This window comes from Gymnoscopelus braueri (genome assembly GCF_963280865.1).
Source record: "Gymnoscopelus braueri genome assembly, chromosome: 9".
NCBI classification, from domain to species: Eukaryota; Metazoa; Chordata; class Actinopteri; order Myctophiformes; family Myctophidae; genus Gymnoscopelus; species Gymnoscopelus braueri.
Window position 1 is genome coordinate 5,479,040 of NC_137610.1, and position 19,153 is coordinate 5,498,192.

The window sequence follows — 19,153 nt, forward strand, 5'->3', positions numbered from 1 at the left end:
GAACTCCAATGGAAGGGGATGGAGGTGGACGTGAGAGCTGTAAGTGGGGCTGCAATAGTGCTGTAATTCCTAATGAACAATCTATAGAAATTGGCAAAACCAAGGAAACGTTGCAACTGTTTGCGGTTAGTGGGTGCCGGCCACTCCGCAACAGCAGACACCTTGGCAGAATCCATCTGCATTTGACCTGGAGCAATTACATAGCCTAGGAATGCCACAGAGGAAGCATGAAATTCACACTTTTCAGCCTTAATAAACAGTCTGTTCTCCAGGAGACGTTGGAGAACCTGGGAAACATGCAGCTCATGCTCGGCTTGGTCCTTAGAAAAGATCAAAATGTCATCCAAATAAACAAAAACAAATCGATTCAACATGTCTCTGAGCACATCATTAACCAAGGCCTGAAACACAGCAGGTGCATTAGTCAATCCAAATGGCATTACCAAATATTCAAAGTGGCCGAGAGGAGTATTAAAAGCTGTCTTCCATTCATCACCTTCTCGGATGCGCACAAGGTGGTAAGCGTTACGCAAATCTAGTTTGGTGAAAACGGTAGCTCCATCCAGGTGTGAAAAAGCAGAACTGATTAATGGCAGAGGATATTTGTTTTTAACAGTGATATTGTTCAGACCACGATAATCAATGCAAGGTCTTAACGAGCCATCCTTTTTGCCAACAAAAAAAAAACCAGCACCCACCGGAGATGAAGAGGGTCGGATGATTCCAGCCACCACAGAGTCCCGGATGTATTTCTCCATCGCCTCCCGCTCAGGCCGAGAAATATTATACAGCCGACTGCTGGGAAGAGGAGCGCCATCCAGGAGGTTGATGGGACAATCGTAGGGCCGGTGAGGTGGTAAAGACAAAGCTTGATCCTTACTGAATACTTGAGCAAGGCCGTGATAACACTCAGGTACAGAGGACACATCTGGAGGATCTGCTGGAGGCTGTGGTTCAGTGGAGGAAGGAGTCTGAGCAGAATGTAAACAGTTTAAATGGCAAGCTGTACTCCAAGAACGTATCTTCCCTGTAGACCAATCAATTTGAGGATTATGTAGTTTGAGCCAAGGAAAACCAAGAACCAATGGGGTCTGTGGACAGTCTATTATATGCAACTGAATATCCTCTCGATGATTAGACAAAATGATAGTTACTGGTACAGTCTTACTATCCACCAGGGCTAACGGTAGACCATTAAGTGCTTTAGCTTGCAAAGGACAATCAAGAGGCATTAAATGAATCTTCATCTGCATAGCTACCTGGCGATCAAGGAAGCTCTCATCTGCTCCAGAGTCAATTAAAGCTGAAAGGGGCACCGACTGAGAACGCCATACGAGGTCAGCATTGAGCTGTGGCCTTGAGGAGGATGTACACTCAGCTCGGCTCGTCAGTATCTCCCCCATTACTGGCGAGCCCCATCTTTTACTGGACGGACAGGACATGCAGATTTAAAGTGGCCCGCCTGACCACAATACATGCATGAGTTGGTCTGCAGCCGACGAGTCTTCTCCTCCTGGGACAGATGAGCACGACCCAACTCCATCGGACTGGACCTCATTTGGAGACTCTCGGCAGAGCTCGGGGCTTCTCGGAGATGGAACGCTGCGGCTAGACAGAGGTGAAACATGGAGTGGAGCCCTGGTTGGAGATGGAACATGGAATGGAACGCCGGAAGACGAGCCCACACGCTGAGAACGGAAACCTCTCTCTCTCCGACGCTCACGGAGGCGATTATCAAGACGAATGGAACAACTAATTAACTCGTCAAGATCCGTCGACTCGTCACGGGAGGCCAACTCGTCCTTGATGTCATCATTCAGTGCTTTCTGGAACGCACCTTGAAGAGCCTCATTATTCCATCCACTCTCCGCAGCTAGGGTACGAAACTCAATCGCAAACTCTGCAACACTACGGACCCCCTGGCGAAGGGACATGAGTCGTCTAGTAGCCTCCTTGCCTCGTACAGGATGATCAAACACCTTCTTCATTTCACGGGTGAAAGCAGCATAGGATTGGCACACTGCTGGCGACTGTTCCTCCCAGACAGCAGCGCCCCAGGTGAGAGCGGACCCCTTCAACAGGCCGAGCAGGTAACATATACGGGAGCGCTCCAAAGCATAGGTTCGTGGTTGCTGTTCAAAAACAAGAGAGCATTGCATTAGAAAAGCTTGACAAGCTCCTAGATCCCCAGCATAACGCTCTGGGGCAGGGAATGGCATTTCACGGGCCGGGCGAGCCTCAGGGGCAGGGGCAGCAGCAGCAACTGCGGGGGGAGCAGCAGCGGCCGGGTTGTTGAGGTGATCCCGTATGCCATTTACACTAACAGTAAGTGCATCCAAACGACCAATAATCTGTGTCAAAGTCTGTTCATGTTGACCAATCACGATGTCTTGATTAGTAATGGCTTGAGCAATCACAGCGTCTTGATTAGCAATGGCTTGAGAAAATACCTCCATGTCTGCAGTGTTCAGATTGGCCAGATCATACTGTCATATTGTAAGTTTCCTTGAACCCAGGTGCAAACACGGAGACAGACAGGATAGAGTTGCAGTTATAGAATATAGGTTTATTCAGATACTGTTTGAGGTGAGCTGAATGCAGCAATGGTGGATCCCAGCAATGATGACAGAGGCAGACGTCCAGGTACAGATACAGGAGTGGAGCCGAGTGTAGCAGTGGTGGATACAGGGTCTAAGCAGAGCAGAGGCAGACTTCCAGGGTTCAGTTGGTTATAGGTCAACAGAGACTGATGATCTGGCAGAGCATGAAGCGTCGAGCCTGGCTTTATAGACTTGCTGATTGGTCGTCTCCGCCTCCTGTCTTGCACCCCTGTCTCCACTCCTATAATCAGATGAGAACTAGAAAGAGGGGAAGAAAGGTAGAGTGGGTGTGGCAGTCGTGACAGTACTGAAGTACAATTTTTTGGTATTTTTACTTTACAGGAAATATTTCCAAAGCTTGTAGATCTGCTATTTTCAAATGATTTTCAAAAATTTGTGAAAACTCTGCATCATCGAGTACTTTTACTTTTGGAACTTTAAGTACATTTTGATTCCAATACTTTTGTACTTTTACTCAAGTACATTTTTAATACTGGACATTTACTTGTAACAGAGTATTTCTGCATTGCAGTATTTATTGATACTTTTACTTAAGTAAAACATTTGAGTACTTTTTCTAGCACTGCTGATCTCTCTCTACAGAGACCACCCCAGATGGGGGTCCGCTAACAGCCTGTATTCTCTCTCTACAGGGACCACCCCAGATGGGGGTCCGCTAACAGCCTGTATTCTCTCTCTACAGGGACCACCCCAGATGGGGGTCCGCTAACAGCCTGTATTCTCTCTCTACAGAGACCACCCCAGATGGGGGTCCGCTAACAGCCCTTACTCCCGTTGGCTGCCTGCAGAGTATGAAGACGTTACAGGGACCCCTCGAGGATGGAACCCCGAACACACCTACAACAACTACACACTGCCTCCTGTAATAACACACACACACACACACACACACACACACACACACACACACACACACACACACACACACACACACACACACACACACACACACACACACACACACACACACACACACACACACACACACACAGAGACCCCTATCACCCCTATGTCTCAGCTCCTCAGAGCCACGCTGTAAAAAAGTAAAACCAATATCTTACTACTATAATTGACAAAGGCTCCGAAAGTTCGTCCGGGATTCTTAAGCACAGGATCACTCCACACGCCTCCAAGACCCGCCACAGACTGTTGATCAGAGCTATGGCTATGATTTAGGAATCTTACCCCACCTCGATCAGTGATCAGACTATCGGCTTGATTGATTCTCTGATTTGCCTATCTATAACTTTTTAACTGCCAGAGTAATAGTGTATAGTGTCACCTCACTGCCAGCAAAGACAAGCGATTTTACTGTACCTGAAAAATCATGGAACATTTTCCGTGATCGATGTCCTCACGACGATCCCCTCATCACATGCACAGGGGTCTCGGGAGTCTTGGGAAAAAAAAGTATCCGCTCGTGGTAATCCGTTGCACAGCTGTGGCCAGTTGAATGTGCCTTGTTTTTGCCGTAAAGCAAGAGGAACCATTTTCCCACAGGAAGTAAACAAGCTTTTATTCTTTTTAATTTACGTCAATTCCGGGTCTGTCATCATCAGGCAGTGAAAACATCATTCATAGGGTAGTGAACAGCGCCATCTGGTGGAAAACCACTGAAAACACAAAACTGGTCAGAACTGGTCAGTGGCAGGCTGCGCCTTAGTAGAATTAGGCAAAGAGATACTATCAAATCATACTTTCTGCCGAGATGGCCTGTCAGTTTGAGTGACGTCATTGTGTATTTTCTATGTAATGACATCATCAGGCAATGACATCTCATTGTCATCATCACAGCCATTGTCCTTTAAAAGTCATCGTCAAATAAACAGAACGCTTATGGTTATGGTGACATGCTTATGGTGACTTTTTAAATTCCCTCTGAAAATTAGTTGTCAACACTGTTGAACAACAGTGTGTAGCTGTGTAGCGCGGGGGATCTCCGGTGTCCAGGGAGCGGGGGTCAACACAATAACACAATTCATCGTCCAGTGTCCTGAGAGAGGGGATCGACACAACCCGTCTGCTTCGCGGGTTCTCCATACTTTGCGTGACGTTCGTGCCACTGAACCAATACCGGTAGAGCGTGGCACAGGCACGGTAGAACTGCAGTCCTTCCTTCACACAGCAAGACTCTGAAGAATTCATTTTCACCCACAGTGGTGCTGCTGTGAGAAATGTTCTACTGGGCCGTGCATCTGAACGGAGGAACAAAAACGTGTCATTATGCAGCTGTAGCAGTAGGATACAAGCTGTTCTCATTTGAAGAAAATGACAATGCGTTACAATGTTACAATGAGACTCGCATGGATCAGATGGAAGTGCATGTCTTCAACACTGTGGCTTTGCGCTGGATGACGTTGCCCAGAGTGACAACTGTAGGAGGAGAACGTCTCCCTGAAGTTCCCTCCATGTGTCATGGCCACACAGCTGTGCTGATAGAAGATTTAATTTATGTCTGGGGTGGGAAGGATACTTACAAAAAGGAGTACTACAACCATCTTCATGCATTTGATGTCGACACCCACAGATGGTTCAAGCCCAAGACTTCTGGGATTGTTCCAGAGGGGCGGTATGAGTATTCAGCCTGTGTCTTGGGGAAGTTCATGTATGTCCATGGAGGACGCACCCAGCTGACTGGATGCACTAATGACATCTACGAGCTGGACACCACCACAATGGTCTGGTCTTTAATTAACACCAGAGGAACTCCAGCACTCCAGCAGTCAGATCACTCTGCCACCATCATCGGGAGAAAGATGTTTGTATTTTGGGGGCTGGTGGCGCGAGGACAAAAACATGTTGTGTGTGTTTGACACAGAGACCGACTGCTGGCTGAACACACCTTCTGCACAGTTTCTTCTAGAAGGTCGCCGCGGTCATTCAGCCTTTACCTACCATGGAGAGCTTTACATAATGTGGTGGCCATAACAGCAGGTACAGGAGTGATCTGTGGAAATTAAATCCAGAGACCTTCTCCTGGAAGAAGGTTGAGCCCATTAAGGGGAAAGTCCCAACAAGGATGAATAGGATGTGCTGTTGCATGGTGGGAGATCGTATCATCCTCTTTGGAGGCGACCACCCACCTGATGACCTGTATGTCTTAGACTTAAGTCCTAGTCTGAAGACGTTGTGTGAGCTAGCAGTTATTCAGCTCGGTCTGGAGCAGTCTGAACTCCCACACAACCTCAGGAGGGAACTGGCAGCCATTACTAACAACAGCAACTGAAAGCAGGCTGCGTCCCAATAGGGGGCGTGGCTTCACTACCGCCATTTACTGCCTTTATAGACGGCTTGGTTCTGAAAGAGTGTAGCTACAGTAATGATGTCATCTGTGCCCAATTTGGACAATGCGAGACCCATTATAAATGATAATAAAAAGTCAGGCTGTTGGGAAGATTTTTATCAGATTAATCACAATTTAGCAGTGATTAATTATGATTAATCATCAATCGTAAATATATATAATCTCTATAAAAAAATAATTATGAAAAGATTTTTTTTTAAAACACGAACCCCTCAAACATTATAAAGACGATATCAGTCACTAGAACCAAAGGATGTGTGTTTTCAATTAATCTGCCATGCGTTCTATTTTCAATTATTATAATTTTTTTTTAATTCCACAAGGGGCCCTCTAACATAGCTTAGGAATGATCCCTCGTCACTCAGAGAAGCAATAGAGGGATGTGACGTCACCCCCCCAAAAATGACGTCTGTACGCTGTAACAGTCTGCATACTGGTACTGCTGTCTGTACGCTGTAACAGTCTGCACGCTGGTAATGCTGTCTGTATGCTGTAACAGTCTGCATACTGGTACTGCTGTCTGTACGCTGTAACAGTCTGCACGCTGGTAATGCTGTCTGTATGCTGTAACAGTCTGCATACTGGTACTGCTGTCTGTACGCTGTAACAGTCTGCACGCTGGTAATGCTGTCTGTATGCTGTAACAGTCTGCACGCTGGTAATGCTGTCTGTATGCTGTAACAGTCTGCATGCTGGTACTACTGTCTGTACGCTGTATCAGTCTGCACGCTGGTAATGCTGTCTGTACGCTGTAACAGTCTGCACGCTGGTAATGCTGTCTGTATGCTGTAACAGTCTGCACGCTGGTAATGCTGTCTGTACGCTGTAACAGTCTGCACGCTGGTAATGCTGTCTGTACGCTGTAACAGTCTGCACGCTGGTAATGCTGTCTGTACGCTGTAACAGTCTGCACGCTGGTAATGCTGTCTGTATGCTGTAACAGTCTGCACGCTGGTAATGCTGTCTGTACGCTGTAACAGTCTGCACGCTGGTAATGCTGTCTGTACGCTGTCAGTCTGCACGCTGGTACTGCTGTCTGTATGCTGTAACAGTCTGCACGCTGGTAATGCTGTCTGTATGCTGTAACAGTCTGCATGCTGGTACTGCTGTCTGTACGCTGTAACAGTCTGCACGGTGGTAATGCTGTCTGTATGCTGTAAGTCTGCACGCTGGTAATGCTGTCTGTACGCTGTAACAGTCTGCACGCTGGTAATGCTGTCTGTACGCTGTAACAGTCTGCACGCTGGTAATGCTGTCTGTACGCTGTAACAGTCTGCGCGCTGGTAATGCTGTCTGTATGCTGTAACAGTCTGCACGCTGGTAATGCTGTCTGTACGCTGTAACAGTCTGCACGCTGGTAATGCTGTCTGTACGCTGTAACAGTCTGCACGCTGGTAATGCTGTCTGTACGCTGTAACAGTCTGCGCGCTGGTAATGCTGTCTGTATGCTGTAACAGTCTGCATGCTGGTAATGCTGTCTGTACGCTGTAACAGTCTGCACGCTGGTACTGCTGTCTGTACGCTGTAACAGTCTGCACGCTGGTAATGCTTTCTGTATGCTGTAACAGTCTGCATACTGGTACTGCTGTCTGTACGCTGTAACAGTCTGCACGCTGGTAATGCTGTCTGTATGCTGTAACAGTCTGCACGCTGGTAATGCTGTCTGTATGCTGTAACAGTCTGCACGCTGGTAATGCTGTCTGTATGCTGTAACAGTCTGCATGCTGGTACTACTGTCTGTACGCTGTATCAGTCTGCACGCTGGTAATGCTGTCTGTATGCTGTAACAGTCTGCATGCTGGTAATGCTGTCTGTACGCTGTAACAGTCTGCACGCTGGTAATGCTGTCTGTATGCTGTAACAGTCTGCACGCTGGTAATGCTGTCTGTACGCTGTAACAGTCTGCACGCTGGTAATGCTGTCTGTACGCTGTCAGTCTGCACGCTGGTACTGCTGTCTGTATGCTGTAACAGTCTGCACGCTGGTAATGCTGTCTGTATGCTGTAACAGTCTGCACGCTGGTAATGCTGTCTGTATGCTGTAACAGTCTGCACGCTGGTAATGCTGTCTGTATGCTGTAACAGTCTGCACGCTGGTAATGCTGTCTGTATGCTGTAACAGTCTGCACGCTGGTAATGCTGTCTGTACGCTGTAACAGTCTGCACGCTGGTAATGCTGTCTGTACGCTGTAACAGTCTGCACGCTGGTAATGCTGTCTGTACGCTGTAACAGTCTGCACGCTGGTAATGCTGTCTGTATGCTGTAACAGTCTGCACGCTGGTAATGCTGTCTGTACGCTGTAACAGTCTGCACGCTGGTAATGCTGTCTGTACGCTGTCAGTCTGCACGCTGGTACTGCTGTCTGTATGCTGTAACAGTCTGCACGCTGGTAATGCTGTCTGTATGCTGTAACAGTCTGCATGCTGGTACTGCTGTCTGTACGCTGTAACAGTCTGCACGGTGGTAATGCTGTCTGTATGCTGTAAGTCTGCACGCTGGTAATGCTGTCTGTACGCTGTAACAGTCTGCACGCTGGTAATGCTGTCTGTACGCTGTAACAGTCTGCACGCTGGTAATGCTGTCTGTACGCTGTAACAGTCTGCGCGCTGGTAATGCTGTCTGTATGCTGTAACAGTCTGCACGCTGGTAATGCTGTCTGTACGCTGTAACAGTCTGCACGCTGGTAATGCTGTCTGTACGCTGTAACAGTCTGCACGCTGGTAATGCTGTCTGTACGCTGTAACAGTCTGCGCGCTGGTAATGCTGTCTGTATGCTGTAACAGTCTGCATGCTGGTAATGCTGTCTGTACGCTGTAACAGTCTGCACGCTGGTACTGCTGTCTGTACGCTGTAACAGTCTGCACGCTGGTAATGCTGTCTGTATGCTGTAACAGTCTGCACACTGGTAATGCTTTCTGTATGCTGTAACAGTCTGCATACTGGTACTGCTGTCTGTACGCTGTAACAGTCTGCACGCTGGTAATGCTGTCTGTATGCTGTAACAGTCTGCACGCTGGTAATGCTGTCTGTATGCTGTAACAGTCTGCACGCTGGTAATGCTGTCTGTATGCTGTAACAGTCTGCATGCTGGTACTACTGTCTGTACGCTGTATCAGTCTGCACGCTGGTAATGCTGTCTGTATGCTGTAACAGTCTGCACGCTGGTAATGCTGTCTGTACGCTGTAACAGTCTGCACGCTGGTAATGCTGTCTGTATGCTGTAACAGTCTGCACGCTGGTAATGCTGTCTGTACGCTGTAACAGTCTGCACGCTGGTAATGCTGTCTGTACGCTGTCAGTCTGCACGCTGGTACTGCTGTCTGTATGCTGTAACAGTCTGCACGCTGGTAATGCTGTCTGTATGCTGTAACAGTCTGCACGCTGGTAATGCTGTCTGTATGCTGTAACAGTCTGCACGCTGGTAATGCTGTCTGTATGCTGTAACAGTCTGCACGCTGGTAATGCTGTCTGTATGCTGTAACAGTCTGCATACTGGTACTGCTGTCTGTACGCTGTAACAGTCTGCACGCTGGTAATGCTGTCTGTATGCTGTAACAGTCTGCATACTGGTACTGCTGTCTGTACGCTGTAACAGTCTGCACGCTGGTAATGCTGTCTGTATGCTGTAACAGTCTGCACGCTGGTAATGCTGTCTGTATGCTGTAACAGTCTGCATACTGGTACTGCTGTCTGTACGCTGTAACAGTCTGCACGCTGGTAATGCTGTCTGTATGCTGTAACAGTCTGCACGCTGGTAATGCTGTCTGTATGCTGTAACAGTCTGCACGCTGGTAATGCTGTCTGTATGCTGTAACAGTCTGCATGCTGGTACTACTGTCTGTACGCTGTATCAGTCTGCACGCTGGTAATGCTGTCTGTACGCTGTAACAGTCTGCACGCTGGTAATGCTGTCTGTATGCTGTAACAGTCTGCACGCTGGTAATGCTGTCTGTATGCTGTAACAGTCTGCATGCTGGTACTACTGTCTGTACGCTGTATCAGTCTGCACGCTGGTAATGCTGTCTGTATGCTGTAACAGTCTGCACGCTGGTAATGCTTTCTGTACGCTGTAACAGTCTGCACGCTGGTAATGCTGTCTGTATGCTGTAACAGTCTGCACGCTGGTAATGCTGTCTGTACGCTGTAACAGTCTGCACGCTGGTAATGCTGTCTGTACGCTGTCAGTCTGCACGCTGGTACTGCTGTCTGTATGCTGTAACAGTCTGCACGCTGGTAATGCTGTCTGTATGCTGTAACAGTCTGCACGCTGGTAATGCTGTCTGTATGCTGTAACAGTCTGCACGCTGGTAATGCTGTCTGTATGCTGTAACAGTCTGCATACTGGTACTGCTGTCTGTACGCTGTAACAGTCTGCACGCTGGTAATGCTGTCTGTATGCTGTAACAGTCTGCATACTGGTACTGCTGTCTGTACGCTGTAACAGTCTGCACGCTGGTAATGCTGTCTGTATGCTGTAACAGTCTGCACGCTGGTAATGCTGTCTGTATGCTGTAACAGTCTGCATACTGGTACTGCTGTCTGTACGCTGTAACAGTCTGCACGCTGGTAATGCTGTCTGTATGCTGTAACAGTCTGCACGCTGGTAATGCTGTCTGTATGCTGTAACAGTCTGCACGCTGGTAATGCTGTCTGTATGCTGTAACAGTCTGCATGCTGGTACTACTGTCTGTACGCTGTATCAGTCTGCACGCTGGTAATGCTGTCTGTACGCTGTAACAGTCTGCACGCTGGTAATGCTGTCTGTATGCTGTAACAGTCTGCACGCTGGTAATGCTGTCTGTACGCTGTAACAGTCTGCACGCTGGTAATGCTGTCTGTACGCTGTAACAGTCTGCACGCTGGTAATGCTGTCTGTACGCTGTAACAGTCTGCACGCTGGTAATGCTGTCTGTATGCTGTAACAGTCTGCACGCTGGTAATGCTGTCTGTATGCTGTAACAGTCTGCACGCTGGTAATGCTGTCTGTATGCTGTAACAGTCTGCATACTGGTACTGCTGTCTGTACGCTGTAACAGTCTGCACGCTGGTAATGCTGTCTGTATGCTGTAACAGTCTGCACGCTGGTAATGCTGTCTGTATGCTGTAACAGTCTGCACGCTGGTAATGCTGTCTGTATGCTGTAACAGTCTGCATGCTGGTACTACTGTCTGTACGCTGTATCAGTCTGCACGCTGGTAATGCTGTCTGTACGCTGTAACAGTCTGCACGCTGGTAATGCTGTCTGTATGCTGTAACAGTCTGCACGCTGGTAATGCTGTCTGTACGCTGTAACAGTCTGCACGCTGGTAATGCTGTCTGTACGCTGTAACAGTCTGCACGCTGGTAATGCTGTCTGTACGCTGTAACAGTCTGCACGCTGGTAATGCTGTCTGTATGCTGTAACAGTCTGCACGGTAATGCTGTCTGTACGCTGTAACAGTCTGCACGCTGGTAATGCTGTCTGTACGCTGTCAGTCTGCACGCTGGTACTGCTGTCTGTATGCTGTAACAGTCTGCACGCTGGTAATGCTGTCTGTATGCTGTAACAGTCTGCACGCTGGTAATGCTGTCTGTATGCTGTAACAGTCTGCACGCTGGTAATGCTGTCTGTATGCTGTAACAGTCTGCACGCTGGTAATGCTGTCTGTATGCTGTAACAGTCTGCATGCTGGTACTGCTGTCTGTACGCTGTAACAGTCTGCACGGTGGTAATGCTGTCTGTATGCTGTAAGTCTGCACGCTGGTAATGCTGTCTGTATGCTGTAACAGTCTGCACGCTGGTAATGCTGTCTGTACGCTGTAACAGTCTGCACGCTGGTAATGCTGTCTGTACGCTGTAACAGTCTGCACGCTGGTAATGCTGTCTGTACGCTGTAACAGTCTGCGCGCTGGTAATGCTGTCTGTATGCTGTAACAGTCTGCATGCTGGTAATGCTGTCTGTACGCTGTAACAGTCTGCACGCTGGTACTGCTGTCTGTACGCTGTAACAGTCTGCACGCTGGTAATGCTGTCTGTATGCTGTAACAGTCTGCACACTGGTAATGCTTTCTGTATGCTGTAACAGTCTGCATACTGGTACTGCTGTCTGTACGCTGTAACAGTCTGCACGCTGGTAATGCTGTCTGTATGCTGTAACAGTCTGCACGCTGGTAATGCTGTCTGTATGCTGTAACAGTCTGCACGCTGGTAATGCTGTCTGTATGCTGTAACAGTCTGCATGCTGGTACTACTGTCTGTACGCTGTATCAGTCTGCACGCTGGTAATGCTGTCTGTATGCTGTAACAGTCTGCACGCTGGTAATGCTGTCTGTACGCTGTAACAGTCTGCACGCTGGTAATGCTGTCTGTATGCTGTAACAGTCTGCACGCTGGTAATGCTGTCTGTACGCTGTAACAGTCTGCACGCTGGTAATGCTGTCTGTACGCTGTCAGTCTGCACGCTGGTACTGCTGTCTGTATGCTGTAACAGTCTGCACGCTGGTAATGCTGTCTGTATGCTGTAACAGTCTGCACGCTGGTAATGCTGTCTGTATGCTGTAACAGTCTGCACGCTGGTAATGCTGTCTGTATGCTGTAACAGTCTGCACGCTGGTAATGCTGTCTGTATGCTGTAACAGTCTGCATGCTGGTACTGCTGTCTGTACGCTGTAACAGTCTGCACGGTGGTAATGCTGTCTGTATGCTGTAAGTCTGCACGCTGGTAATGCTGTCTGTACGCTGTAACAGTCTGCACGCTGGTAATGCTGTCTGTACGCTGTAACAGTCTGCACGCTGGTAATGCTGTCTGTACGCTGTAACAGTCTGCGCGCTGGTAATGCTGTCTGTATGCTGTAACAGTCTGCATGCTGGTAATGCTGTCTGTACGCTGTAACAGTCTGCACGCTGGTACTGCTGTCTGTACGCTGTAACAGTCTGCACGCTGGTAATGCTGTCTGTATGCTGTAACAGTCTGCACACTGGTAATGCTTTCTGTATGCTGTAACAGTCTGCACACTGGTAATGCTTTCTGTATGCTGTAACAGTCTGCACGTTGGTAATGCTGTCTGTACGCTGTAACAGTCTGCACGCTGGTAATGCTGTCTGTACGCTGTAACAGTCTGCACGCTGGTAATGCTGTCTGTACGCTGTAACAGTCTGCACGCTGGTAATGCTGTCTGTACGCTGTAACAGTCTGCACGCTGGTAATGCTGTCTGTACGCTGTAACAGTCTGCACGCTGGTAATGCTGTCTGTACGCTGTAACAGTCTGCATGCTGGTAATGCTGTCTGTACGCTGTAACAGTCTGCACACTGGTAATGCTGTCTGTACGCTGTAACAGTCTGCATGCTGGTAATGCTGTCTGTACGCTGTAACAGTCTGCACACTGGTAATGCTGTCTGTACGCTGTAACAGTCTGCATGCTGGTAATGCTGTCTCCACGCTGTAACAGTCTGCACGCTGGTAATGCTGTCTGTACGCTGTAACAGTCTGCACGCTGGTAATGCTGTCTCCACGCTGTAACAGTCTGCACGCTGGTAATGCTGTCTGTACGCTGTAACAGTCTGCACGCTGGTAATGCTGTCTCCACGCTGTAACAGTCTGTACGCTGGTAATGCTGTCTGTACGCTGTAACAGTCTGCACGCTGGTAATGCTGTCTCCACGCTGTAACAGTCTGTACGCTGGTAATGCTGTCTGTACGCTGTAACAGTCTGCATGCTGGTAATGCTGTCTGTACGCTGTAACAGTCTGCATGCTGGTAATGCTGTCTGTAGGCTGTAACAGTCTGCACGCTGGTAATGCTGTCTCCACGCTGTAACAGTCTGCATGCTGGTAATGCTGTCTCCACGCTGTAACAGTCTGCACGCTGGTAATGCTGTCTGCACGCTGTAACAGTCTGCACGCTGGTAATGCTGTCTGTACGCTGTAACAGTCTGCACGCTGGTAATGCTGTCTGTACGCTGTAACAGTCTGCACGCTGGTAATGCTGTCTCCACGCTGTAACAGTCTGCACACTGGTAATGCTGCAAAAGCTCCGCTGTATTTGTGTTGCCATCAGTGTTTGGATCACTCAGTGATTTTCATCAGGTCTTGTACCGTAAGTAAAATAGCAGATCTACAAGCCCACAATGTGTCGCATCGCGACGCATTGTGAGCTTGTAGATCTGCTATTTTCAAATGGTCGAAATGTATATAGAAGTGGTTAATGTATGTCTTATAATATGATAATGTATATCTACAAAGTAACCAGTAACTAAAGTTTCAAATAATTGTAGTGGAGTAAAAGTACAATATTTGCCTCTGAGATGCAGTGGAGTAGAAGTAAAAGTACTGAACATTGGAAATACTCTAGTAAAGTTAAAAAAAAAAAAAAAAAGTACTGCAGTACAGTACCTGAGTAAATGTACTTAGTTACTTTACACCCTTCGTGTCCACAGGTGCGTCAAGTGTCCGGGGAAGTGTTGTACACTCACGACGACGACATCTCATTGGACGACGGCCTTTCCCACTTTCTGGTGGAGTGGGGCCAGTGGGTGGACCACGACGTGGCGCTCACCCCGCAGAGCCCCAGCAGCGCCGCCTTCAGGACGGGAGCAGACTGCAGCCGCACCTGCAGCCGAGACTCGCCCTGCTTCCCCATCCAGGTATATATATACCCAATCTGGGAACCCAGAGCCAACTGAAAAGGAAAAACAGCGACCTCTGCTGTTTGTTACTATCTCAGTTGGCTCTGGGCGGAAGAAAACGTAGCACCCGTGCGCAAGGAAACCGGGGTTTTGGTCTGCCTTCAGCACATGACTTCTGGTGGTGCGACTATGTTTTCATTCCCACTAACAAAATTTCTACACGGAACACTAACACTACTTCTCATAGAGAACATGGATCGTTTTGGTTATAAGCCCACTTGTTTCTATGATGAAAGAGCAAGTTAAAATGTGAATATCTTTCCGTGGTTTTGTCTGCTCCGCGGACGCTATTGTTAAATTAGTTTCGGTTGGTTTCCAGTGGGGAAGGATCGACGGACACGTGAATCCCGCCCACTACATTTGATTGGGTAAAGCGCGGCCTGCTTCCTGATCTGAAGGCACGCCCACTTGTAGGTCAGTGCGTACACGTTATGACGAACCTCCCCGACAGATTCCAACGCAGAGCAGAATCTGTTCTTGAGAGATTAATATATACCTGATACCAGGTGTTGCCATGTCCCGCTTATTATAAGTGACTTTGGGCTTGTTTTTCTGTAAAGTTGCTTGTAAATATTGGCGGTTGTTTTTTTTGGGGGCTTGTTTATTTAAAGGCAGACTAGCCTTTCAGATTTGTGTGTACAAACACTCCCCCCCCAAGTGATTGCTGTCTTTGATGCATTCATTGATTAGAGAGAACACTAACGACACTTTTATGGCCCAATCAATCAACTCAGTGCACAACCCTCTGAAGTTCAAAGGGATCAATTAAGATGACGCATTACGACGCATTACGACGCCATCACGGACAAATACATAGTCTCCTAAATCAACTATAGAATATAGCTGCAAGCAGCGATAATACGGGGCCAGTGAATAGAGAGAGAGAGAGAGAGAGAGAGAGAGAGAGAGAGAGAGAGAGAGAGAGAGAGAGAGAGAGAGAGAGAGAGAGAGAGAGAGAGAGAGAGAGAGAGAGAGAGAGAGACGGATTAGATTGAAGAGAGAGAGAGACGGAATAGATTGAAGAGAGAGAGAGAGAGAGAGACGGAATAGATTGAAGAGAGAGAGAGAGAGAAACGGAATAGATTGAAGAGAAAGAGAGAGAGAGAGAAACGGAATAGATTGAAGAGAAAGAGAGAGAGAGAGAGAGAGAGAGAGAGAGAGAGACATGGAAACGGAATAGATTGAAGAGAGAGAGAGACATGGAAACGGAATAGATTGAAGAGAGAGAGAGAGAAAGAGACATGGAAACGGAATAGATTGAAGAGAGAGAGAGAGAGAGAGAGAGAGAGAGAGAGAGAGAGAGAGAGAGAGAGAGAGAGAGAGACAGACATGGAAATGGAATAGATTGAAGAGAGAGAGAGACATGGAAACGGAATAGATTGAAGAGAGAGAGAGACATGGAAACGGAATAGATTGAAGGGAGAGAGGGAGAGAGCGAGAGAGACATGGAAACGGAATAGATTGAAGAGAGAGAGACTTGGAAACATAATAGATTGAAGAGAGATGGAAGCGGAATTGACATCTCAACCTATTGCCATTAACAGGAATCGAACCCTGAACCTTCGGATTGACAAGCTGCAACACTACCTATAGTGCTATAGCTTTGTACAGGCTGAGGTTGTCTGTTGAAGATAAAAGTGAACCAGTGAAAGCAGCCGATCTACAAGCTCAGAAACACGTTGCTATCTGAAAAGTTTTGAGATTGTAGATCGGCTATTTTCAGAATGAACTATGTCATACATTGAAAAGACATACTCTCAAATAAGCATTTCAGGTTATCTTTAACAATTGCACTTGCATTAATTGACACAATCATGTTGTGTGCAATGCAACTTAAATGAAGTCTGCATCAAGTGGGGCTTGAACTGGCAACCTTGAGGTTCTAAGGCACACACTTAAGCGAGAAGCCATTGGACCAACAGACCTGACCTGGTGAATGAGAGAGAGAGAGAGAGAGAGCGAGAGAGAGAGAGCGAGAGAGAGAGAGAGAGAGAGAGAGAGAGAGAGAGAGAGAGAGAGACATGGAAACGGAATAGATTGAAGAGAGAGAGAGACATGGAAACGGAATAGATTGAAGAGAGAGAGAGACATGGAAACGGAATAGATTGAAGGGAGAGAGGGAGAGAGCGAGAGAGACATGGAAACGGAATAGATTGAAGAGAGAGAGAGAGACTTGGAAACATAATAGATTGAAGAGAGATGGAAGCGGAATTGACATCTCAACCTATTGCCATTAACAGGAATCGAACCCTGAACCTTCGGATTGAGAAGCTGCAACACTACCTATAGTGCTATAGCTTTGTACAGGCTGAGGTTGTCTGTTGAAGATAAAAGTGAACCAGTGAAAGCAGCCGATCTACAAGCTCAGAAACACGTTGCTATCTGAAAAGTTTTGAGATTGTAGATCGGCTATTTTCAGAATGAACTATGTCATACATTGAAAAGACATACTCTCAAATAAGCATTTCAGGTTATCTTTAACAATTGCACTTGCATTAATTGACACAATCATGTTGTGTGCAATGCAACTTAAATGAAGTCTGCATCAAGTGGGGCTTGAACTGGCAACCTTGAGGTTCTAAGGCACACACTTAAGCAAGAAGCCATTGGACCAACAGACCTGACCTGGTGAATGAGAGAGAGAGAGAGAGAGAGAGAGAGAGAGAGAGAGAGAGAGAGAGAGAGAGAGAGAGAGAGAGAGAGAGAGAGAGAGAGAGAGAGAGAGAGACATGGAAACGGAATAGATTGAAGAGAGAGAGAGACATGGAAACGGAATAGATTGAAGAGAGAGAGAGACATGGAAACGGAATAGATTGAAGGGAGAGAGGGAGAGAGCGAGAGAGACATGGAAACGGAATAGATTGAAGAGAGAGAGAGAGACTTGGAAACATAATAGATTGAAGAGAGATGGAAGTGGAATTGACATCTCAACCTATTGCCATTAACAGGAATCGAACCCTGAACCTTCGGATTGACAAGCTGCAACACTACCTATAGTGCTATAGCTTTGTACAGGCTGAGGTTGTCTGTTGAAGATAAAAGTGAACCAGTGAAAGCAGCCGATCTACAAGCTCAGAAACACGTTGCTATCTGAAAAGTTTTGAGATTGTAGATCGGCTATTTTCAGAATGAACTATGTCATACATTGAAAAGACATACTCTCAAATAAGCATTTCAGGTTATCTTTAACAATTGCACTTGCATTAATTGACACAATCATGTTGTGTGCAATGCAACTTAAATGAAGTCTGCATCAAGTGGGGCTTGAACTGGCAACCTTGAGGTTCTAAGGCACACACTTAAGTGAGAAGCCATTGGACCAACAGACCTGACCTGGTGAATGAGAGAGAGAGAGAGAGAGAGAGAGAGAGAGAGAGAGAGAGAGAGAGAGAGAGAGAGAGAGAGAGAGAGAGAGAGAGAGAGAGAGAGAGAGAGAGAGAGATGGAAACGGAATAGATTGAAGAGAGAGAGAGACATGGAAACGGAATAGATTGAAGAGAGAGAGAGACATGGAAACGGAATAGATTGAAGGGAGAGAGGGAGAGAGCGAGAGAGACATGGAAACGGAATAGATTGAAGAGAGAGAGAGAGACTTGGAAACATAATAGATTGAAGAGAAATTGACATCTCAACCTATTGCCATTAACAGGAATCGAACCCTGAACCTTCGGATTGACAAGCTGCAACACTACCTATAGTGCTATAGCTTTGTACAGGCTGAGGTTGTCTGTTGAAGATAAAAGTGAACCAGTGAAAGCAGCCGATCTACAAGCTCACAAAACGTTGCTATCTGAAAAGTTGTGAGATTGTAGATCGGATATTTTCACAATGAAGTACGTCATACATTGAAAAAACATACTCTCAAATAAGCATTTCATGTTATCTTTACCGTTTGCATATGTATTCATTGATACAGTCATGTTTTTTGCAATTCAACTTAAATGAGTCTGCATCAAGTGAGGCTTGAACCGGCAACCTTGCGGTCGTGAGGCACTCGCTTAAGGGAGAAGCCATTGGACCAACAGACAAGAACCTGTGAAAAAGGAGATCACACAGATGATACAGTTTCACGCAAATAGCTGAAAAATCCTGGGTTTAAGTGTTTTTCAAACTGCTCAAAATTGCAGACAATCTAAGGGCGGAGCTTACTGGTTAACGTGATACATGTGTTCCTCATGAGTCAAGGCACATGTGTAAGTAGGTTTAATGGCTGTCGGCCAAACGAGGCATGACTTTTGCCTGTTTAAAGTTTGCATTTAAAAAAAATCGCTATAGCGCCCCCCTTTGACCAATTGGAGTAAGATTGGTTTCAGTGATATTTGGAATGACCCTCAACATTACCGCAAAGTTTCAAAGAAATGTGAGTCTGCATGTATGTGTTAGGGGCAGATGAATAATTGTCATAAAACTGCAATATTCATTGGCTCATTAAAGCTTCATTTTTTCACTTATGGAAAATCTTTTGCATCAGTTTTTCGGCATAGGTTCAAAGTTCATGTGTAAAACGTTTCGTGCAGATTACTAAAAAATCCCAGGAGGAGATAGGTTTTAACTGTTTTTCAT

The 19,153-nt window shown here is 46.9% G+C and overlaps 1 protein-coding gene across 1 annotated transcript in view; it reads left to right on the forward strand.

Annotated features, from left to right (window-relative positions):
* Positions 1 to 19,153, forward strand: part of epx (eosinophil peroxidase) — a gene marked incomplete at both ends in the record, with an annotated part of 64,130 nt that overhangs the window by 8,843 nt on the left and 36,134 nt on the right. Inside the window, 2 exons of the mRNA XM_080437322.1 lie at positions 3,354 to 3,483; positions 14,342 to 14,548. Coding sequence (XP_080293448.1) covers positions 3,354 to 3,483; positions 14,342 to 14,548 — 337 coding nt within the window. The remainder of the gene's footprint in view (positions 1 to 3,353; positions 3,484 to 14,341; positions 14,549 to 19,153) is intronic.